Source organism: Heptranchias perlo, chromosome 20 (assembly GCF_035084215.1).
Source record: "Heptranchias perlo isolate sHepPer1 chromosome 20, sHepPer1.hap1, whole genome shotgun sequence".
NCBI lineage: Eukaryota > Metazoa > Chordata > Chondrichthyes > Hexanchiformes > Hexanchidae > Heptranchias > Heptranchias perlo.
Window position 1 is genome coordinate 49,142,073 of NC_090344.1, and position 23,788 is coordinate 49,165,860.

General features: G+C 46.1%; 2 protein-coding genes across 5 annotated transcripts in view; one reads left to right on the forward strand and one right to left on the reverse strand.

Annotated features, from left to right (window-relative positions):
- Positions 1–23,788, reverse strand: part of usp39 (ubiquitin specific peptidase 39) — a 90,339-nt gene that overhangs the window by 18,182 nt on the left and 48,369 nt on the right. For 2 of the 4 annotated variants that reach the window (XM_068001293.1, XM_068001291.1), the window contains exons 1-2: positions 1,861–1,966; positions 96–180 (exon numbers count right to left, since the gene is read on the reverse strand). In XM_068001293.1, the coding sequence (XP_067857394.1) occupies positions 96–180; positions 1,861–1,881 (106 nt within the window). In that variant the 5' untranslated portion in view covers positions 1,882–1,966. Of the gene's footprint in view, positions 1–95; positions 181–1,860; positions 1,967–23,788 lie in introns of those variants that run through there. The other 2 variants (XM_068001294.1, XM_068001292.1) reach the window with 1 other exon arrangement.
- Positions 6,070–16,366, forward strand: c20h2orf68 (chromosome 20 C2orf68 homolog). The gene is made up of 4 exons (XM_068001290.1): positions 6,070–6,235; positions 12,435–12,550; positions 13,033–13,199; positions 13,909–16,366. The coding sequence occupies exons 1-4, from the start codon at positions 6,123–6,125 to the stop codon at positions 14,029–14,031; spliced, it is 519 nt and encodes a 172-aa protein (XP_067857391.1). The 5' UTR covers positions 6,070–6,122; the 3' UTR covers positions 14,032–16,366.

The window sequence follows — 23,788 nt, forward strand, 5'->3', positions numbered from 1 at the left end:
GGGTTATTACACCCTGATGCTATTTTTTTTAATGTATTCCTGGACTGTCCAAGGAGACAAATGTGGCTTCTTAAAAAGGTTTGACTCGCACTCACCGATTGATAGTGTCCAGATAGGGGCAGTGTCTGCTTCGGTCATCCTCCTCCTCCTGATAATGAATTCTCGCAATCTTTGACGCCACTAGTTAGAAAAAGAAAGAACGTACATTCACATAGCATCTTTCACATCCTCAAGACATCCCAATGCATTTTACAGCCAATGAATTACTTTCGAAGTGTAATCACTGTTGTGATGTAAGCAAACATGGCAGCCAATTTACACACAGCAAGGTCTCACAAACGGTAGTGAGACTAACGATGAGTTAATCTCTTTTTGGTGGTGTTGATTGAGGGATAAACATTGGCCAAGACACTGGGAGAACCTCCTGCTCTTGTTCGAATAGTGCCATGACGTCTTTTACACCCACCTGAGAGAGCATACAGGTCCTCAGCTGGGTATCTCGTCCAAAAGATTGCACCTGACAATGCAGCAACTCCCTCAGTTCTGAACTTAAACGTCGGCCGAGGTTATTCACTCAAATCCTCCACTGGGGCTTGAACCCACGGCATTCTGACTCAAGAGGCAAGAATGCCACCAGTGAGCCAAGGTGACATTAGCGAGAAAAGCCAGATGCTTACAGGATACCAAACACCATAGTTCATGTTCCTATATCCACTCAAACACTAATGCTGGCTTGGCTCTGTTGGCAGCAGTGTTGCCTCAGCGTCAGATGGTTGTGGGTGCGAGCCCCATTCCAGGACTCAAACCTGTGATCGAGGCTAACACTTCAGTGCAGTAACGAGGGCATGTCAGATTTATAAGAGGTACTGTCCTTTGGATGAGATGTTTTCTGTTCAGGTGAATGTAAAAAGATCTCATGGCACTCATCAAAGAAAAGCAGGAAGGCCAGCATTAATGAACATTTGCTGGTGTCATAAAAGTAACCACAGATTACGACTTCATTGAGCAAGGACTACGCCGGGTGGATATCCAGCCGCTACCGGTCGGTGATAAAAGCCTAGATCAAAGGAAACAAAACGCAGAACTTGCATTTATGTCACAGCTTATCACAACTCCCAGAAGCATCACTTGTTTCACACAGCGAATTCACTTTAAGTGCAATCTTTTGGACGAGATACTCAGCTGAGGACCCGTACGCTCCCTAGGCTGGGTGCAAAAGACCTCATGGCACTATTCGAAAAAGAGCAGGAGGTTCTCCCAGTGTCTTGGCAAACATTTATCCCTCAACCAACGCCACCAAAAAGAAATGAACTCATCGTTGGCAAATACGACAGCCATTCCGTGCACAGCAAGATCCCACAAACATCAAGTACATAAATGATAAAGAGTTCATGTGTTTTTTGGTGGTGTGGATTTAATGAGGGAATGTTGCCCCGCCCCTCTCTTTAAATAGCGCCAGGGGCGGGCTGGGACCTGGACGGCACCTCCGACACTGCAGCACTCCATCGGATTGAGTGAGTGAGTGAGTGAGGCCCCAGCCTGGAGCGCCAGCAACTGAGCCAAGCCGGCACTGCCGCAGGTCGCCTGCGGGGGGCGGTATCACCCCCCCCCCCCCCCCGGGCGAGGGAGGGAGGACATTCCCGAATAAAAGAAAATTCTGGAACAACCCCGACCCCGGCCGCCAGAGAGTGCGGGCTGCGACGACGCCATCTGCAGCCTTCCAGCCCAGGTACCGGCAGCGTCGGCCCCCCCGAGCTCATGAACCCCCGCCCCTTCTCCCTAATATTGAGTTTGTGGGGGGGTGTCCGGATCCCGGGTACCGAACTAACTCGGGACCACCCGCTCCCCCCCCCCGGGTACCTGGCTCCAACTCCGCCTCATCCCCGCTTTCCGTCTCCGTCTCTCGTTCCCGCTTCACCGCCGCCATCGCCAACCGTCCAGCGCCACAGGGTGGCCAATCGCCTACTTCTCCGGCGGCTCTGCGCAAGCGCTGAGAGTAGGGGAGTTGGGGTGGGGGGGGGGGGGAAGGACAACCTCCCTCTCTGGAATAAATGTCCCAATTCACAAAAAATCCACCGTCCAAATTTGCGCCAGTTGGGGAAAATATGTTGCAAATGTCATCACTGCTTTAATATTGCACCTTCATTAAATGCAAGGAATCTTACAACACCAGGTTATGGTCCAACTGTTTTATTTGAAAATCACAAGCTTTCAGAGGCTTTCTCCTTCACTCAGGTGAGCGAGTGTGGGATTCCATGGAAGGTTACCGCATTTATATTCAGAGAACAACACCTGGTGATTGCAGATAATCTTTCCAACTGCCCGTTGTCAAGGCAATCAAAGTGTTCAGACAGAGCGGCGTCACCTACAGGACCACCGAATACACAAACGGCCAGAACGCAAAACAGAGAGAGTGAGAGGGAGAGAAACATCCGAAAGGAAGAGAAAGACAGAGAATGACCTGTTGTGTTAAAAACAGATAACTTTTTTTCACTGGTGGGGTTACGTGCAGCGTGGCATGAACCCAAGATCCCGGTTGAGGCCGTCCTCATGGGTGCGGAACTTGGCTATCAATTTCTGTTTGACGATTTTGCGTTGTCGTGTGTCTCGAAGGCCGCCTTGGAGAACACTTACCCGAAGAAAGAACATTCAACCACCGATCTTCGGGTAAGCGTTCTCAAAGGCGGCCTTCGAGACACGACAACGCAAAATCGTCGAACAGAAATTGATAGCCAAGTTCCGCACCCATGAGGACGGCCTCAACCGGGATCTTGGGTTCATGTCACGCTACACGTAACCCCACCAGCGAAAAAAAGTTATCTGTTTTTAATTCAACGGGTCATTCTCTGTCTTTCTCTTCCTTTCGGATGTTTCTCTCCCTCTCTCTCTCTGTTTTGTGTTCTGGCCGTTTGTGTTTTCGGTGGTCCTGTTGGAAACACCTCTCTGTCTGAACACTTTGATTGCTTTGACAACGGGCAGTTGGAAAGATTATCTGCTATCACCAGGTATTGTTCTCTGAATATAAATGCGGTAACCTTCCATGGAATCCCACACTCGCTCACCTGACGAAGGAGAAAGCCTCCGAAAGCTTGTGATTTTCAAATAAAACAGTTGGACTATAACCTGGTGTTGTAAGATTCCTTACATTTGTCAACCCCAGTCCATCACCAGCATCTCCACATCATGTTTTCATTAAATGCGACATTGACAGCATGAAAAAGCATCATGTTAAACTATTCCAACAAAGAGGAAAAATAGATAAACAAGTTGGAGGTTACAAGGTAACATTTGTTCAAATGTTATTTTAAATTTTGTATCACCACCCCACCCCTCCCACCCCGCAATTTGTTTATCTACTTTTCTTCGTGTTGGAATAGTTTAACAATATGCTGGGTCATGTACCCTGCTGTCAATGTTGCATTCTGCCCTCTACTCTGAAAGTCAACAGAACTTGTTTGTTCAGGTGATCTTGACCTGCACTTCACTCCCAGCAGTGAAATCTCATTGTTGCTAGTTAAGGTTATAATATATTGAGTTAAATAGAAAGAAAAAGAATAGTGTCTAAAAGTAATGCTGTCCAGTATTTTTTTAAATATGCTTTTATTATATATTTTTTTGCATAACAAACTCTTTTAAAGTGGAAATTGATTTACAAACTTTTGTGATAAGGGATGCAGATTTGAAATTGGTCAAACCCATTTCTTGATGAAGGCGTATAATTTATCAGTTCTCTCCATAGAAGAGCGGTCTGCAGTGTGTGTTTTTATCCCAGATTTCCAGTTCTTTTGCTTTTTATTTACCTTTGTAAACCCGTCCAGAGCTGGATTTCACTGCACCACCAGTATTGCATTTCCCAGCTCCATGGTGCAAATACATCTTTGTAGCAAATTCAACCAAGCTTGCAGTATCAGCTTCTGACTGGCCACTCCAATCCTTCCTCCCCAATAGTACACCTGGTAACTCTCACTTATCTGCACTCATTTTGGTTTTAAAAATATAACCCATTATGATGCATTTCTCTCTGAAGATACGACATCAAGTTCCATACGTATGCTGAAGACGCCGAACTCGACCTCACCACCAACTCTCTCGACCGTGAGGATGATGCAGCACAGAAGGAGGCCATTTGGCCCATCGTGCCTGTGCCGGCTCTTTGAAAGAGCTTCCGCTTCCTCTGTTGTCAGACTGCTTGTCCGACATCCAGTCCTGGATGAGCCGCAATTTCCTCCAAATGAACGTTGGGAAGACTGAAGCCGATGTCTATGGCCCCCATCACAAACTCCATCCTCCCTCCCCAGCCAGTATCAGGCAGAACCCGAAGCATGGAATTCCCTCCCTAAACCTCTCCGCCTCTCTCTCCTCCTTTGAGACTCTCCTTAAAACCTACCTCTTTTACCTGTCCTTATATCTCCTACTTTGTTCGATAATGCTCTGGTGAAGTGCTTTGGGACATTTTCCTACGTTAAAGGCGCTGTATAAACGCAAATTGTTGTTAAAAATAAGCACCACACTGTGACACAGATTTAAAAAATAAAAATGCTAATCGTGGAAAGAACTTGTATTTACATAACGTGTTTTTACATCTTCAGGACGCCACAAAGCTCTTTTCAGCCAATGGATTACCTTTGAAGTGTGGTAGAAGTTTTGCAGGAAAATGCAGCAGCCAGCCTGCACACTGCAATGCCCCATAAACAGTGAATGAATGACCAAATAATCTGTTTTTGGTGGTGGTTCAGGGAAGACACCAGCAGAACTTCCTGCTTATCTTTCCATAGTGTGCCTTGGGTTCTTTAATGTTTACCTGAGCAAGCAGACAGTTTAACATCTCATACGAAAAACAGCACATCGGACAATGCAGAACTCCCACAGTACTGCACCAAACTATCAGTATCCTCAGGAAGTGAGGTTTAAACCCATAACGTCCTGGTTCAGAAGCAAAGTGTTCTTTCAACTGAGTCAAGCTGACGAGGAAATCTGAAAATGCTGAGAATGCACTTCAAGTCAGTCAGATGTTGACATATGTCTGTGTATTTCCAGCATCTTTTGCTTTCGTTACTGTGACAGATAAACTTTGACAGGGGGGGGAAGTGTAAGTTAAACTTTTGCAATATTGAATCCTCCTGCAGGAATATTGCTTTAACAAATCCCTTACCTCTCCCTACCTTTGCAACCAGCTCCAATCCTTAGCCCTGCTCGCATACTCTAGTCTTCCAATTCTGGTCTACCATGTCCTCCCCCCACCACCCAAATCGATGGCAGACGCTTCAACCACTTCGCCACCACCATACTCTGGATCTCTCTCTCCCCCTCCACCTTATCGTGACACTCTCCACCTTCAAAAGCTTCCTTAAAATCTACCTCATTGACTGCAGTTTTTGCTCACCTCCCCTTAACCCCGTTTCTGTTCAGGTCGAAAGAAAGAAAGGAGTTGCATTTATATAGTGCTCTTCATGACTCCGGGACATCCCAAAGCACTTTGCAGCCAGTTAAGTACTTTTGAAGTGCAGTCACTTGTAAAGTAAGAAACTTGGCACAATTCGAGCACAGCAAGATCCCACAAACAGCAATGTGATAATGACCAGGTCATGTGTTTCGGTGATTTGGTTGTTGGGATAAATATTGGCCCAGGACATCGGGGAGAACTCCCCTGCTCTTCTTCGAAACAGCGCCACGGGATCTTTTACGTCCCGAGAGGGCAGACGGGGCCTCGGCCGAACGTCTCAACCGAAGGACGGCGCCTCCGACAGTGCGGCACTCCCTCAGTGCTGGCTCAAATCTGCGGAGTGAGACTGGAACCCGCGACCTCCTGACTCCAAATGGCAAGTGTGCCATCCACTGAGCCGCGAATGACACTATTTTTTTTTAAAAAGTAAAAATTATACGAAGAGAAACGATTTTACCCCAGTGAGCTGGGTTTATCTTTCAGTGAGGAGCATCAGAATAGGCCATGATTTCGAACCAAACTGAGTGAGAGTCGGCAGGTCTGGCAATGGTTCGCTTTGGCTGAGGGACTTTTGCCAAAGTTGCTGCCGCCGCCGCCGCCGCCGCTTCACTCAGGGCTAACGGCTGGTCGTCCATTTCCCCGCGCTCCCTCGGCGCGCGGGACGCGGACGCCGGCCTGGATGGAGCTCGAGGACGAGAGCTCCGCTTCCCGAGACAAAACGGCGGCGAAATCCGCCCGGCTCGACATGAGCCACGGCTTCGTCCACCACATCCGCCGCAACCAGATCGCCAGGTTTGTGTCCGCCACGCCACCGTTGCTGGGCCAACCGATACGGGGAGACCGGAAATGGCGGGGTGATTGATAGCTGAACTAACCAATCGCGGGCCAGAATCGCTCCCAGACGCGCGGCGGGGGCGGGAGCCAAGGCGCGTGATTGATTCGGATACCAACCAATCGAGAGTCGAGGGTTGATCCCCAGTGACCAATCAGCCGTGAGTGGAGGCGGGATGAGGGGGCCCGAATTGGGTGATTGACAGGTTGAAGTTCGCTCAGTGATGCACCCTGGGCATCAAATGCCTCTCAGATCAGCCTGGACCCAGATGAACTTCCAAACCCAGATGCAATTACAAACACTTTCAGGTTAAACCAAGGCCATTTGGTGAAATGCAAGAGCTGCAGCAAGCTTGCAATGGCATATGCCTCAATAGACCTTGTGAATGAGATCCTGGGCTCACCACTCAACCTCTGCCCGCCCCCCCGTTGCAATTCCCCGAGGCAAACTCCCAAGAGTGATTGATTACTCCAATTTATATCTGTATATCGCACCTTCAATGTAGAAAAACATCTCAAGGTGCTTCATAGGTGGAGATAAGAACAAAAGAACATAAGAAATAGGAGCAGGAGCAGGCCAATCGGCCCCTCGAGCCTGCTCCGCCATTCAATAAGATCATGGCTGATCTGATCCTAACCTCAAATCTAAATTCATGTCCAATTTCCTGCCCGCTCCCCGTAACCCCTAATTCCCTTTGCTTCTGGGAAACTGTATATTTCTGTTTTAAATTTATATTATGATGTAGCTTCCACAGCTTCCTGGGGCTGCAAATTCCACAGACCTACTACCCTCTGAGTGAAGAAGTTTCTCCTCATCTCAGTTTTGAAAGAGCAGCTCCTTATTCTAAGATTATGCCCCCTAGTTCTAGTTTCACCCATCCTTGGGAACATCCTTACCGCATCCACCCGATCAAGCCCCTTCACAATCTTATATGTTTCAATAAGATCGCCTCTCATTCTTCTGAACTCCAATGAGTAGAGTCCCAATCTACTCAACCTCTCCTCATATGTCCGCCCCCTCATCCCCGGGATTAACCGAGTGAACCTTCTTTGTACTGCTTCGAGAGCAAGTATGTCTTTTCTTAAGTATGGAGACCAAACCTGTATGCACTATTCCAGGTGCGGTCTCACCAATACCGAATATAACTGCAGCAATACCTCCCTGTTTTTATATTCTATCCCCCTAGCAATAAAAGCCAAAGCAACATTCTGTTGGCCTTCTTGATCACCTGCTGCACCTGCATGCTAACTTTTTGATTTTCTTGCACGAGGACCCCCAGATCCCTTTGTACTGCAGTACTTTCCAGTTTCTCGCCATTAAGATAATAACTTGCTCTCTGATTTTTCCTGCCAAAGTGCATAACCTCACATTTCCAATATTGTATTGCATCTGCCAAATCTCCGCCCATTCACCCAGCCTGTCTATATCCCCTTGTCGGTTTTTTATGTCCTCCTCACTCTCTACCTTCCCTCCCATCTTTGTATCATCTGCAAACTTTGATATGTTACACTCGGTCCCCTCCTCCAAATCGTTAATATAGATTGTAAAGAATTGGGGACCCAGCACCGACCCCTGCGGAACACCACTGGCTACTGGTTGCCAGTCTGAGAATGAACCATTTATCCCAACTCTCTGCTTCCTGTTAGATAACCAATCCTCCACCCATGCCAGAATATTACCCCCAATCCAGTGATTCTTTATCTTGAGCAATAATCTTTTATGTGGCACCTTGTCGAATGCCTTCTGGAAGTCTAAATACACTACGTCCACTGGTTCCCCTTTATCCACCATGTATGTTATGTCCTCAAAGAACTCAAGCAAATTTGTCAGACATGACTTCCCCTTCGTAAAGCCATGCTGACTTTGTCCTATTAAATTATGTTTATCCAAATGTTCTGCTACTGTCTCCTTAATAATAGACTCCAAAATTTTACCCACCACAGATGTTAGGCTAACTGGTCTATAATTTCCAGCCTTCTGCCTACTACCCTTTTTAAATAAGGGTGTTACATTAGCAGTTTTCCAATCTGCCGGGACCTTTGCCGAGTCCAGAGAATTTTGGAAAATTATTACCAAAGCATCCACAATCCCTACTGCCACTTCCCTCAAGACCCTAGGATGTAAGTCATCAGTTCCAGGGGATTTATCCGCCTTGAGTCCCATTAATTTACTGAGTATCAATTCCTTAGTGATTTTAATCGTATTCAGCTCCTCCCCCCCTGGAGCCCCCTGTTTGTCCAGTGTTGGGATATTCTTAGTGTCCTCTACCGTAAAGACTGAAACAAAATATTTGTTTAGCATTTTTGCCATCTCTGTGTTTCCCACCATTAATTTCCCGGTCTCTTCTTCTAAGGGACCTACATTTGCCTTAGCCACCCTTTTTCTTTTCATATAACTATAGAAACTCTTGCTATCTGTTTTTATATTTTTTGCTAATTTATTTTCATAATCTATCTTCCCTTTCTTAATCAATCCTTTCGTTACTTTTTGCTGTCTTTTGAAGACTTCCCAATCTTCTATCCTCCCACTAAGTTTGGCTACCTTATATGTCCTTGTTTTTAGTCGGATACTATCCTTAATTTCTTTACTCAGCCACTGATGACTGTCATTTCTTTTACACCCTTTTTTCCTCAGTGGAATATATATTTTTTGAAAGTTGTAAAATAACTCCTTGAATGAACACCACTGCTCATGTGCCGTCTTACCCTTTAATCAGTTCCGCTCTCATACCATCATAGTCTCCTTTATTCAAGCTCAGTACGCTTGTTTGAGAACCAACCTTCTCACCCTCTAATTGGATATGGAATGTAACCATGTTATGGTCACTCATTCCAAGGGGATCCTTAACTAGGACATTATTAATTAATCCTGGCTCAGTACACAGGACCAGGTCCAAGGTTGCCTGCCCCCTTGTAGGATCAGTTACATACTGCTCAAGAAATCCATCCCTAATACACTCAATAAACTCTTCCTCAAGGCTGCCCTGCCCAATTTGATTTGTCCAGTTAATATGATAGTTAAAATCCCCCATAATTATAGCTGTTCCCTTATTACATGCCCCAACTATTTCCTGATTAATACTTCTTCCAGCAGAGTTGCAACTATTAGGAGGCCTATAAACTACGCCCACTAGTGTTTTTTTCCCTTTATTATTCCTGATCTCTACCCAAACTTTTTCATTGTCCTGATCCTTTGTCCCAATATCATTTCTCTGTGTTACAGTGATTCCTTCCTTTATTAACATAGCCACCCCACCTCCCCTTCTTTCCTGCCTGTCCTTCCTGATTGTTAAATACCCTGGCATATTTAATTTCCAGTCGTTGTCACCCTGCAGCCATGTTTCTGTAATGGCCACAAGATCATACCCATACGTAGTTATTTGTGCCGTTAACTCGTCCATTTTGTTACGAATGCTACGTGCATTCAGATAAAGAACTTTCAAATATGTTTTGTGACACTTAGTTCCTGCTTTTTCCTTTTTTAACATTTTACCTTTTACTCCATACCTTCTGTCCCTTCCTGACACGCTTTCCTCTGTCTCCCTGCTCAGGTTCCCATAGCTTTGATGCTGGGTTAATCGCCTTGCGCCTTCTAGTTTTTATTTTATCTGTCGTGCCTAAAGTACACTTTCTTTCTGCTGCTCTACGCTTTTCCCTTTCACTTGTTCTTGAACAACTGTTTGTACTATTTGTATTGTAGATTTCCCCTGGGTCTTCCCCTCTCTTGCTGCTCTCAACTTTATTCTCTTCTGACTCCCCGCTCAGGTTCCCATCCCCCTGCCACTCTAGTTTAAACCTTCCCCAACAGCACTAGCAAACACCCCCGCGAGGACGTTGGTCCCGGTCCTGCTCGGGTGTAACCCGTCCCGCTTGTACAGGTCCCACCTTCCCCAGAACCGGTCCCAATGTCCCAGGAATCTAAATCCCTCCCTCCTACACCATCCCTGCAGCCACGCATTCATCCTGTCTATTCTCCTGTTCCTATACTCACTAGCACGTGGCACCGGTAGTAATCCTGAGATCACTACCTTTGAAGTCCTGCTTTTTAATTTATCTCCTAACTCCTTAAATTCACCTTGCAGGACCTCATCCCTTTTTTTTACCTATGTCGTTGGCACCAATATGGACCACGACTACTGGCTGTTCACCCTCCCCCTCCAGAATGCCCTGCAGCCGCTCCGTGACATCCTTGACCCTAGCACCAGGGAGGCAACATAGGACTGGGAAGGAAATTAGGGAAGGTGGGGAATGATGTTGGGAGGCGTGATTCTGTATTCTGTCAATTTCCTCAAAGCTTTGTGTCCAGAGCCCCAGTTAGTGCTGAAACAACCTAGACTGCTACTTTGGTAACCTTCTTTTACTGCTTGTGAAGGCTACCCAGTGTACAAAAGAAAAGTTGAATCCAAAAATTTATTGCATGTTCAAAATTTTTTTTTATTCGTTCATGGGATGTGGGCTTCGCTGGCAAGGCCAGCATTTATTGCCCATCCCTAATTGCCCTTGAAAAGGTGGTGGTGAGCTGCCTTCTTGAACCGCTGCAGTCTGTGTGGTGAAGGTTCTCCCACAGTGCTGTTAGGTAGGGAGTTCCAGGATTTTGACCCAGCGACGATGAAGGAACGGTGATATATTTCCAAGTCAGGATGGTGTGTGACTTGGAGGGGAACGTGCAGGTGGTGTTGTTCCCATTTGCCTGCTGTCCTTGTCCTTCTAAGTGGTAGAGGTCACGGGTTTGGGAGTTAGTTTGGGAGTAAGTCCAGTTAAGTTTCTGATTAATGGTGACCCCCCAGGATGTTGATGGTGGGGGATTCGGCGATGGTAATGCCATTGATTGAATGTCAAGGGGAGGTCATTAGACTCTCTCTTGTTGGGGATGGTCATTGCCTGGTATGAATGTTACTTCCCACTTATCAGCCCAAGTCTGGATGTTGTCCAGATCTTGCTGCATGCGGGCACGCACTGCTTCACTATCTGAGGGGTTGCGAATGGAACTGAACACTGTGCAATCATCAGATAAACATTCCCACTTCTGACCTTATGATGGAGGTCATTGATGAAGCAGCTGAAGATAATTGGGCCTAGGACACTGCTCAAAATAAAGTCAGACCTGCATATGTTTATCGCACTTTTACCACATGAGGTGCCAGCCGTGACTCAGTGGGAGCACTCTTGCCTCTCAGTCAGAAGGTTGTGAATTTAAGTCCCACTTCAGAAACTTGAGCACACAATCCAGGCTGGCACTTCAGTGCAGTACGGAGGGAGTTCTGCACTATCGGAGGTGTCATCTTTTGGATGAGATTATTAAACTAGGGTCCCGTCTGCCCTCTCAGGTGAATGTAAATGAACCCATGGCATTACCGAAGATGAGCAGGGGAGTTCTCCCTGGTGTCCTGGTCAAGATTTATCCCTCAACTAACATCACTAAATCAGATTATCTGGTCATTTATCTCATTGTTTGTGGGACCTTGCTGTCGAGTTTGCCTACATTACAATACTGATGACACCTCAAAAGTACTTAATTGGCTGTGAAGCACTTTGGAACGTCCTCAAGTCATGAAAGGCGCTATAGAATCACAAGTTCATTCCTTCTATCTCGCAGACATCTTAAATGCTTCATTTACAATGAAGTGCTGTAACTGTTGTTGTGCAGGCAAACACTGTAGCCATTTTGCACGCAGCAAGATCCCACAAACAGCAATAAGATGAATGATTGATTCATCTGTTTTTGGTTGAGGGAGGAAAGGATAATTGGCCTGGACACCGGACTTGCTGTTATTTTTTGAAAAGTAGCACGTGATCTTTAACACCCACCTGAACAGGCTGATGGGGGGGCCTCGATTTTACATCTGCAATAATGCAGCATCCCCCTCAGTAAATCAGCAGAGTCTCAGCCAAGGTTGTCTGCTTTGTCCTGTTATTTGAACCCAAAACCTTCCGAGTTAGAGGCGAGAGTGCTACGGGCTGGGCCGAACAGACAGTCATTACAGAAGAAAGTTGCCTCAACTTGTCGACCCAGCCGTCTCATTTGTTGGATACTTTGGTACCAACTGTCTGATGGTGCTCAGTGTGCAGAGGGAGGCAGGAGTGAGGAAGGGGCAAAAATAAACCAAAAAATGTGGTGACGAAAGAAATAAATGAAGAGCTTTCTGACTGTCCCTTTTAGAGATGATTACGACAAGGAAGTGACACAGGCAAAGGAGAGGCAGAAGAAGAGACAGACTCCCGCTCCAGTCCGCCCACGCAAGCCTGATCTGCAGGTGTACCATCCGCGCCGGAGGAGTAAGTACAGCCCCCTCAGTAACAGGCGGGCCACTCGATGGTGGGAATTACAACGTAGGATATTAATGCAAACGGAAATTTAAATTAAAAGAGAATCTGCGTGGGCGAATTCCGGAACTGTACAGATCAGGAAGCTCCCAGGTTTAATCCCTGATCTGTGCGGAACGAATTGATCTCAGCCGGAGGCAGCGATACCAGTGCCTCTGAGTTGGTGAGTGGAAAAACACAGCTCGGGGTTTTTCCTCCTGATCACTGTCCAGCGACTCCTGTTGTGAATCGTACGAGCATAAACATCGGAAGAATGCCTCCCTGGTTAAATAGGCCACTTGGGAGAGAACACAGAGGGAGGGGCGACTGATACTGTACCTCAGTCAGGAAGTTAGAAGAGAAGGGGAGAAAATCGGAGAGGCAAGTTTCAAAGAGTGGAGTTGTGTGCCGGCAGGAACGATCCATTCTAGTTTAGTTTGTGATTTCCTTTGCAGATGGAGTGGAGAATTCCTTGGGGTTCGAGTGTGAGGAGTCAAATGAAAGCAGCTCTGGCACCGATCCAGAGCCACAGAATCCCACGGTGGAGTCACAGAACACTGAGCTCTTCTGTCTGGAGTACCAAGCGGATGATAAAATTGTCACGTCAGTCGTTATTCATCAGGTAAGTTTGCGTTCTGATGCAAACGCATACATTGCCTAGTGTGATCCTGAGTTATAGCAATCACAAAGGTCCTAGGTTTGATTCTGGTCTGTGCTGATCTCAGCTGGGGTAGTAGTTACAGCGCTGCAACTGGCCTTGGTTGGGGAGATGAAAAATCAACCAGGATTCCTGCTCGTGATCACAGTCCAGTGACCGCTGCTGGAAAGTGCCTGTGTGTGGACATCAGGTGAGGCCAGAATGAGACTCAGGTACGGTCCTCCTTGTGGTCAAATGTCCTCCCAACACTCAGTATTTGGACTCACATGTGAAGAATGACCACTTGGGTGGGGTGACAGAGGACCCCAGTGGCTTAGGGGAGAAAAACACCAGAAAAGATGACAGGTTAAGAAAAAAACAGGGAGAGAACTTGTTGTAACGATATCTGGAATGCGCTGCCTGAAAGGGCGGTGGAAGCAGATTCAATGGTAACTTTCAAAAGGGAACTGAATGTATACTTGAAAAGGAAAAAAAATCGCAGGGCTATGGGGAAAGAGCAGGGGGAGTGGGACGAGTTGGAAAGCTCTTTCAAAGAGCCAGCACAGGCATGATGGGCCGAATGGCCTCCTCCTGTGCTCTGTGATTCTATGAAAGCAAAAGCGATTGGTGCAAAAGGCATGGGAGGCCACAGAAAGAACAAGTAATGACCTGATTTCAATTTTCCTCACTGCAGGGAGATGACCCCAAGAAAGTGGCAGAAAAAATAGGGACTAAAAATAGCCTGGAGCCTCTGATGAAAGAAGCCCTGAGGCTGCGGATCCAGGAGGAAATTGAAAAGAGAATCTCGAAGCGTTGAGTGCGACAGCAGCTTTGTCGGACGATCCAATTTCGTTTTTTGTTTTGTGTTGTTTTTTTTCCCCCATTTCCAGTCGGTGAATGAAGTGTGGAGAGATTCGAGGTCCCAGGGCTGCACGGGCTGTTGCAGGGACACTTTGGTCGAGAGAGAGGGAAAGAAAACAGGGAAGGAAGGCGGTCGTGGCTCGAATTCCTGAAGGAGAACAACGCACATTGTTCAACTAATTGCCAAACGCACAGTGGGAGCTTCAGCTACTGGGTTTCTATTCAAGACAAGCTCTGCAATTCACTGTGCGCAGTGTTAAAAGAACATAAACTTGGTGTTACGATATTATCTCGGAAATTAATTGATGAAACAAAAGTGTTAGGGTTTCTTATTTTTTTTTCCAGTTTGTTAACAATCTTGATGGGGAAAGGACGAAGCAGAATCTTTGGCCTGTGCCAGTATTCCCGAACAAGATCCCCAGCTCCACAAAGAAAGCGCTTAGCAGGATTTTTAAGAGTTATCCTGCTCTGGTGTCAGAAAGAATGGATTAAAGGTCAGCGACAGTCCTGGTTACTTTTTATTTAATTGCCAAGTGGTTGAGTACAAGGATCAAGGAGGCTGTCATCTTGAATTATGTCGAGAAACCGTACAACACGAGGGAAGGTTTTGCGATCACTGAAAGTGGTTAAATCCAGCCGCACTGGCACCGGGTTTTGGAATAGCTCCGCCCAGTGATTCACTTCAAAAGTGTTCGTCTGCAGACAGTTTCCTGGTTTAAACCTTTGGTGGAGTTTCAAAGCTTGTGCGACGGGACCACGCCTGGTCCCCAGTGAGCTGCCCTCACCCACAAGGGGGAGGGTGTCTCACTCACATCATTTTGTACCACTCCCAGCACGTGATGCATGATGTACGAAGAGCGAGACGGGGGAAGAGTTTCAGGCACCAGCAGCTAGTAAAAGGGCTGCTGGCTACCTGTCGAGCACTGGCAGCATTTTGGCGGGGCAAGGGGGGGGGAGGTTAGGTGGGCAGGGGTGGTATATAGGTATAGGGATGGCAAAGGGTGGCTGCGGGGCGGGGGGCAAGTGGGCCAGGCAGGAGAATTTCTTTTTAAAGAGGCCACTCCAACTGCATTATGGAGAGAGAGACCCACAATTTTTCTTGCAATTTTTATTGAGCCTTGTGCACAGATTGTGCCTAGGCTCCCAGCTACATTGGGGTGCACTGAGCACTTCAGACATTTTGTAGACCTCAGGTCACCACACTCAACAATACAGGGAAGGGGCTCTCGCCGTTACATTATCAGCCCCTCCCATATGAGGAGGTGACAAAGAGAAATGAGTCTCTTAAACTCACATTGTACCAATGCTTTACTTAAAGAGGAGAAGAATCCAACAGTATTTCTCAGAAATTAAAATCAGTGGAATAAATGCTGATTTCTATCGAAAACAAATGCTGTTCCCCACCCCCCCCCCCCCCACATCCCCCGGATGGTTCAGTGGGTCGATGCAGCATTTGCCTTGGGACTCAGCCACACAGAGCAGGTGTGATCCTTGGCCTGTGTTAAATTAGCCGATCCTGGCTGCAGCTGTGGATGAGGTGCTGCGATTGACCTCTGCGCCCCTTGCACGAGGGATGGGGGGGGAGAAACACAATCAACCATGGTACCTGCTCCTGAACACTGTCCAGTTGACCTCTCTGCCAGAAAGTGTGGGTGTGTTTGGACAACACGATTTCTCCATCTGAGAGCAGCGAACTCAGCACAGGCCAGGTATCAACCTTCCTGATCTTGTTTGGTTCAGTGCCACAATATTTAGTCCATCAGGGAACTCGTTTTGTTTGTAACAGACACCATACACCCACAAGATCAGGTTCGTGTAACCCCAGTGTATCCTCCCAGTCACAAAGCAAAATGTGTGGTATCAATCTTTTTTTTAAACTTTTGCACCCATCTTTGGGCAGAATGGGATGTGATAAAGAAAACAAATGACAGATTTTTTAAAAATTGTCTTGCAACTGTGTCTGATGTATTAAGCTCAGCTACTATCCTGTTTGGTCACGTTTCCCACATTACAACAGTGACTACACTTCAAAAGTGCTTCACTGGTTTTGGGTCGTCCTGAGGTAGTGAAAGGCGCTATATAAATGCAAGTTATTTCTTTCTAACTACTATCTTCTGCCTTGGTTGAGATTTTCAAGAAAGGGTTGTTGAACATTTTAATGTTTCTATTTGGTTACGGTGGATTTTGACCCTAGGTCTATGTCGAAAACTGTTCTGATATGAATTGTTTCCTGTTCATTCTTAACCCCGGCACACCACCGAATATCAAATAAACTTTGTATGTTTCTAAAAGATCTGCATATTGTGCCTATCTGTAGTACGGTCAGTGCTTTTACAATTCCAGAAACTCTTTCCCCTCCCCGCATCCTCACTGTGTTGAAATTAAGACTCATCTCCTGCTCTTACTCACTTTTTCTCAGCAACTCCTCACCTCCCTCAGTCTTCCCTTCCCCTGAAATCTTAAGGCTTTTAAACCAAAGCCTAATGACGCCTAATCGCTCGTTCCTGTTTTACGCGTCTTCCTTGCTACTCTCTTCAGTCGTGGTGGTGTCCTGCACTGCGGTTCCGGGTTTTTCAATAAATATTAAAAGTTGCAGCAAACCTTTACTGATGCCCTGACTGACATGAGGCTGCACCCTTCGTAATATACATCGACAAATCTAGGTTGTATTGTTGCTGTAAAGGACGCGGGTCAGACCCCCCACCTGGTGTACTGAATGCAGTTCTGATCACCTAATCATAGAAAGGAAACTTTGCCCTTCAGAAGATGGTAGCAGAAATGATCCCGGGTATCAGGAATTTAAGTTCTGAGAAAAGGTTAAGGACTTGTTTTCTTTGGAAAAGGAAAGACTTTAAGATGACGTAATTGATATTTTCAAGATTATGAAGGAAATTCATCAATCTGACCCAGGCAAATTATTCACCCTGGTGAAGTGATAAGTCCCAGAGGAGACAAGTTGAAAAATAGCAAGTTAGGAGCAGGGAAGTCATAGAATCATAGAAAGGTTACAGCATGGAAAGAGGCCATTCAGCCCATCGAGTCCGCGCCGGCTCGATACAAGAGCAATCCAGCTAGTCCCACTCCCCCACCCTATCCCCGTAGCCCAGCAAATCTTTTCCTTTCAGGTACTTATCCAGTTCCCTTTTGAAGGCCATGATTGAATCTGCCTCCACCACCCCCTCGGGCAGTGCATTTCAGATCCTCACCACTCGCTGTGTAAAAAAGCTTTTCCTCCTATCACCTTTGGTTCTTTTGCCAATCACCTTAAATCTATGTCCTCTGGTTCTCGACCCTTCTGCCAATGGGAACAGTTTCTCTCTATCTACTCTGACGAGACCCTTCATGATTTTGAACACCTCTATCAAATCTCCTCTCAACCTTCTCTGTTCCAAGGAGAACAACCCCAGCATCTCCAGTCTATCCATATAACTAAAGTCCCTCATCCCTGGAATCATTCTAGTAAATCTCTTCTGCACCCTCTCTAAGGCCTTTACATCTTTTCTAAAGTGCAGTGCCCAGAACTGGACACAATACTCCAGTTGTGGCCGAACCAGTGATTTATAAAGATTCATCATGACTTCCATACTTTTCCTACTCTTTGCCTTTATTTATAAAGCCTAGGATCCCGTTTGCTTTTTTAACTGCTCTCTCAACCTGCCCTGCCACCTTCAACAATTTGTGCACATATACCCCCAGATCTCTCTGTTCTTGTACCCCTTTTAGAATTATGCCCTCTAGTTTATATTGCCTCTCCTCATTCTTCCTACCGAAATGTATCACTTCGCATTTTTCTGCGTTAAATTTCACTTGCCACATGTCCGCCCATGCCACCAGCCTGTTTATATCCTCTTGAAATCTATCACTATCCTCCTCACTGTTTACCACCGTCCAAGTTTTGTCTCATCTGCAAATTTGGAAATTGTGCCCTGTACACCGAAGTCTAAGTCATTAATATATATCAAGAAAAGCAGTGGTCCCAGCACCGACCCCTGGGGAACACCACTGTACACCTCCCTCCAGTCCGAAAAACAACCGTTCACCACTACTCTCTGTTTCCTGGCGTAACTTTTTCAGCCAACGGGTAATTGAGTTGTGGAATGCACAGTATTAATGGATTCAACAACAACTTGCATTTATAATGTACTTTTAACATAGAAAGTGTCCCAAGGCACTTCACAGGGTGTGAGGAAAAAAATGGACGCATAGTCAAAGAAGGAAATCTTAGAGGAGGGGGTGACCAAAAGATTGGTCAAAGAGATGGGTTTCAAGGAGAGTCTTAAAAGAGAGGGGGTTGGAGATGGAGCAGCAGAGGGGTTCAGAAGGAAATTTCAGAACATGGGGCCTGGATGGATGGAGGGATGGCCGCCAATGGCGGGGTAAAAGGAAGGGGGAATATATGAGGCCAGAATCAGAGGAACGGAGAGTTTAAGTGGGTGGTTGTAAGGCTGGAGGAGGTTACAGAGACAGGGTTGGGTGAGGCCATAAAGGGATTTAAACACAAGGATGAGAATTTTAAATTTGGGGCGTTGGGGGACCGGGAGCCAATGTAAGTCATCAAGGGCAGGGTGACGGGTGAGCAGGACTTGGTGTGGGATGAGATATGGGCAGCAGAGATTTGGATTGCTGAAGTTCATGGAGAGTGGAAGGTGGAAGGCTGGCTAGAAAAGCATTGGAATAGTCGAGTCTGGAGGTGACAAAGATGAAAACGAGGGTTTCAGCGGCAGCTGGGCTGAGGTAGTGGCGGAGGTGGGCGATATTACGGAGGTGGAAGTAGGCCAGCTTTGTGATGGAGAGGATATGGGGGTCGAAAGTTCAGTTTGGGGTTGAATAGGACTTAGAGGTTGCGAACAGTGATTCTAAGGAGAGAAGGATTAACAGATATGGTGACGAGGTGGAGTTAACCTATCAAAAAGGAACTGGCTTATTGGGCCCAATGGTCTTGTCCTGTTTTACCAGGACATTTCCGGCCCTTCGGTACGAAGCCAGCCAACTAATTCAGAGTTACAGGTGGAAGTTTTGTTCCTGCCAATCATAACATTTTTACTAAAATGAGATACTAAAGGGCCTCATTCTAAATATGAACTCATCTTTCTGTCTCAGCTGCTGGCTTTACGGTTATGTATTTTCAGCATTTTCTGTTCTTGTTTCATTTTGAACAGACTGAACCTGCTGGTATTTTCATGTGCACCAGGTGGCATGCTTCAACCACTGGGAATGTGAGTGCACCCTCCATTCTGGCAACACTCCATTTGTATCCATCGCTCCACCATTGGCGGCCGTGCCTTCAGCTGCCAAGGCCCGAAGCTCTGGAATTCCCACCCGAAACCTCTCTGCCTTACTACCTCTCCTCCTTTACCGAGCTTTTGATCACTTGTCCTAATATCTACTTATGTGGCTCGGTGTCAAATTTTGTTTGATAATTGCTCCTGTGAAGCACCTGGGGACATTTTACTATGTTACAGGTGCTACATAAATGCAATTTGTTGTTGTTTTCCAAGCACTTCCTGACCTCAGTGTTCAGTGGTATATACCCACCTCCCCTTTTGTCACTCTTATAAGAACAGAAGAACATAAGAAATAGGAGCAGGAGGAGGCCAATCGGCCCCTCGAGCCTGCTCCGCCATTCAATAAGATCATGGCTGATCTGATCCTAACCTCAAATCTAAATTCATGTCCAATTTCCTGCCCGCTCCCCGTAACCCCTAATTCCCTTTACTTCGAGGAAACTGTCTATTTCTGTTTTAAATTTATTTAATGATGTAGCTTCCACAGCTTCCTGGGGCAGCAAATTCCACAGACCTACTACCCTCTGAGTGAAGAAGTTTCTCCTCATCTCAGTTTTGAAAGAGCAGCCCCTTATTCTAAGATTATGCCCCCTAGTTCTAGTTTCACCCATCCTTGGGAACATCCTTACCGCATCCACCCGATCAAGCCCCTTCACAATCTTATATGTTTCAATAAGATCGCCTCTCATTCTTCTGAATTCCAATGAGTAGAGTCCCAATCTACTCAACCTCTCCTCATATGTCTGCCCCCTCATCCCCGGGATTAACCGAGTGAACCTTCTTTGTACTGCCTCGAGAGCAAGTATGTCTTTTCTTAAGTATGGACACCAAAACTGTATGCAGTATTCCAGGTGCGGTCTCACCAATACCGAATATAACTGCAGCAATATAACTGTTTTTATATTCTATCCCCCTAGCAATAAAAGCCAACATTCCGTTGGCCTTCTTGATCACCTGCTGCACCTGCATACTAACTTTTTGATTTTCTTGCACTGCAGTACTTTCCAGTTTCTCGCCATTAAGATAATAACTTGCTCTCTGATTTTTCCTGCCAAAGTGCATAACCTCACATTTTCCAATATTGTATTGCATCTGCCAAATCTCCGCCCACTCACCCAGCCTGTCCATATCCACTTGTAGGTTTTTTATATCCTTCTCACTCTCTACTTTCCCTCCCATCTTTGTATCATCTGCAAACTTTGATATGTTACACTCGGTCCCCTCCTCCAAATCGTTAATATGGATTGTAAAGAGTTGGGGACCCAGCACCGACCCCTGCGGAACACCACTGGCTACTGGTTGCCAGTCCGAGAATGAACCGTTTATCCCAACTCTCTGCTTCCTGTTAGATAACCAATCCTCCACCCATGCCAGAATATTACCCCCAATCCAGTGATTCTTTATCTTGAGCAATAATCTTTTATGTGGCACCTTGTCGAATGCCTTCTGGAAGTCTAAATACACTACGTCCACTGGTTCCCCTTTATCCACCCTGTATGTTATGTCCTCAAAGAACTCAAGCAAATTTGTCAGACATGACTTCCCCTTCGTAAAGCCATGCTGACTTTGTCCTGTTAAATTATGTTTATCCAAATGTTCCGTTACTGTCTCCTTAATAATAGACTCCAAAATTTTACCCACCACAGATGTTAGGCTAACTGGTCTATAATTTCCAGCCTTCTGCCTACTACCCTTTTTAAATAAGGGTGTTACATTAGCAGTTTTCCAATCTGCCGGGACCTTTGCCGAGTGCAGAGAATTTTGGAAAATTATTACCAAAGCATCCACAATCCCTACTGCCACTTCCCTCAAGACCCTAGGATGTAAGCCATCAGGTCCAGGGGATTTATCCGCCTTGAGTCCCATTAATTTACTGAGTACCAATTCCTTAGTGATTTTAATCGTATTGAGCTCCTCCCCCCCTGGAGCCCCCTGTTTGTCCAGTGTTGGGATATTCTTAGTGTCCTCTACCGTAAAGACTGAAACAAAATATTTGTTCAGCATTTTTGCCATCTCCATGTTTCCCACCATTAATTTCCCGGTCTCATCCTCCAAGGGACCTACGTTTGCCTTAGCCACCCTTTTTCTTTTAATATAACTGTAGAAACTCTTGCTATCTGTTTTTATATTTTTTGCTAATTAATTTTCATAATCTATCTTCCCTTTCTTAATCAATCCTTTCATTACTTTTTGATGTCTTTTGAAGACTTCCCAATCTTCTATCCTCCCACTAAGTTTGGCTACCTTATATGTCCTTGTTTTTAGTCGGATACTATCCTTAATTTCTTTACTTAGCCACGGATGGCTGTCATTTCTTTTACACCCTTTTTTCCTCAGTGGAATATATTTTTCTTGAAAGTTGTAAAATAACTCCTTGAATGAACACCACTGCTCATGTACCGTCTTACCCTTTAATCTATTTTCCCAGTCCACTTTAATCAATTCCGCTCTCATACCATCATAGTCTCCTTTATTGAAGCTCAGTACGCTTGTTTGAGAACCAACCTTCTCACCCTCGAATTGGATATGGAATGTCACCATGTTATGGTCACTCATTCCAAGGGGATCCTTAACTAGGACATTATTAATTAATCCTGGCTCAGTACACAGGACCAGGTCCAAGGCTGCTTGCCCCCTTGTAGGATCAGTTACATACTGCTCAAGAAATCCATCCCTAATACACTCAATAAACTCTTCCTCAAGGCTGCCCTGCCCAATTTGATTTGTCCATTTAATATGATAGTTAAAATCCCCCATAATTATAGCTGTTCCCTTATTACATGCCCCGACTATTTCCTGATTAATACTTCTTCCAGCAGAGTTGCAACTATTAGGAGGCCTATATACTACGCCCACTAGTGTTTTTTTCCCCTTATTATTCCTTATCTCTACCCAAACTGTTTCATTATCCTGATCCTTTGTCCCAATATCATTTCTCTGTATTACAGTGATTCCTTCCTTTATTAACATAGCCACCCCACCTTCCCTTCCTTCCTGCCTGTCCTTCCTGATTGTTAAATACCCTGGCATATTTAATTCCCAGTCGTTGTCACCCTGCAGCCATGTTTCTGTAATGGCCACAAGATCATACCCATACGTAGTTATTTGTGCCGTTAACTCGTCCATTTTGTTACGAATGCTACGTGCATTCAGATAAAGAACTTTCAAATATGTTTTGTGACACTTAGTTCCTGCTTTTTCCTTTTTTAACACTTTACCTTTTACTCCATACCTTCTGTCCCTTCCTGACACGCTTTCCTCTATCTCCCTGCTCAGGTTCCCAACCCCCTGCCACAGCTTTGATGCTGGGTTAATCGTCTTACGCCTTCTAGTTTTTATTTTATCTGTCGTGCCTAAAGTACACTTTCTTTCCGCTGCTCTACGCTTTTCCCTTTCACTTGCTGTTGAACAACTGTTTGTATTATTTGTATTGTAGATTTCCCCTGGGTCTTCCCCTCTCTTGCTGCTCTCAACTTTATTCCCTTCTGACTCCCCGCTCAGGTTCCCATCCCCCTGCCACTCTAGTTTAAACCTTCCCCAACAGCACTAGCAAACACCCCCGCGAGGACATTGGTCCCGGTCCTGCTCGGGTGTAACCCGTCACGCTTGTACAGGTCCCACCTTCCCCAGAACCGGTCCCAATGTCCCAGGATTCTAAATCCCTCCCTCCTACACCATCCCTGCAGCCACGCATTCATCCTGTCTGTTCTCCTGTTCCCATACTCACCAGCACGTGGCACTGGTAGTAATCCTGAGATCACTACCTTTGAAGTCTTGCTTTTTAATTTATCTCCTAACTCTTTAAATTCACCTAGCAGGACCCCATCCCTTTTTTTACCTATGTCGTTGGTACCAATATGGACCACGACTACTGGCTGTTCACCCTCCCCCTCCAGAATGCCCTGCAGCCGCTCCGTGACATCCTTAAGGTGCAGTCATGATGGCTTGGTGGGCAAATACACAGACTTGGCGATACTAAGTCATACAGATCAAGCTCAATTTCAATTCCCAGTCAGTGCTCAGTTAGGTGATCTCAGCCCTGGTGGTGGGAGGGGTTCCTGGGACAGGGAGGGGAAAATACGCCCGAGCTCTCCCTCCTGATCATCCTGCGGTGACTGCTGTTGGGAAGTCTCTGTACGAGGACCTCGGGTGGTCAATCACCCCGTGTACAACAGCCCGCCGATACTCAGCCACCAGGCTCACACGTGGAAAATGTTATCTTGGGCGAGGCCCCAGAAGATACCCGTACCGCGGCAGGAATCGGTGCCTTCAGGGGAGGTTAGGAGTGAGGAAGTGACCTTGTTGTATTTTGGGCTCCTACTGCTGTGCTCCATAAAGGTTTGGCCAGTTAGTGCAGCGCTTGTGAAACGTGTATCCCTGAATTGGAAGAGTTACAGGTCTGGTCACTTTTATGAACACACACCTGTG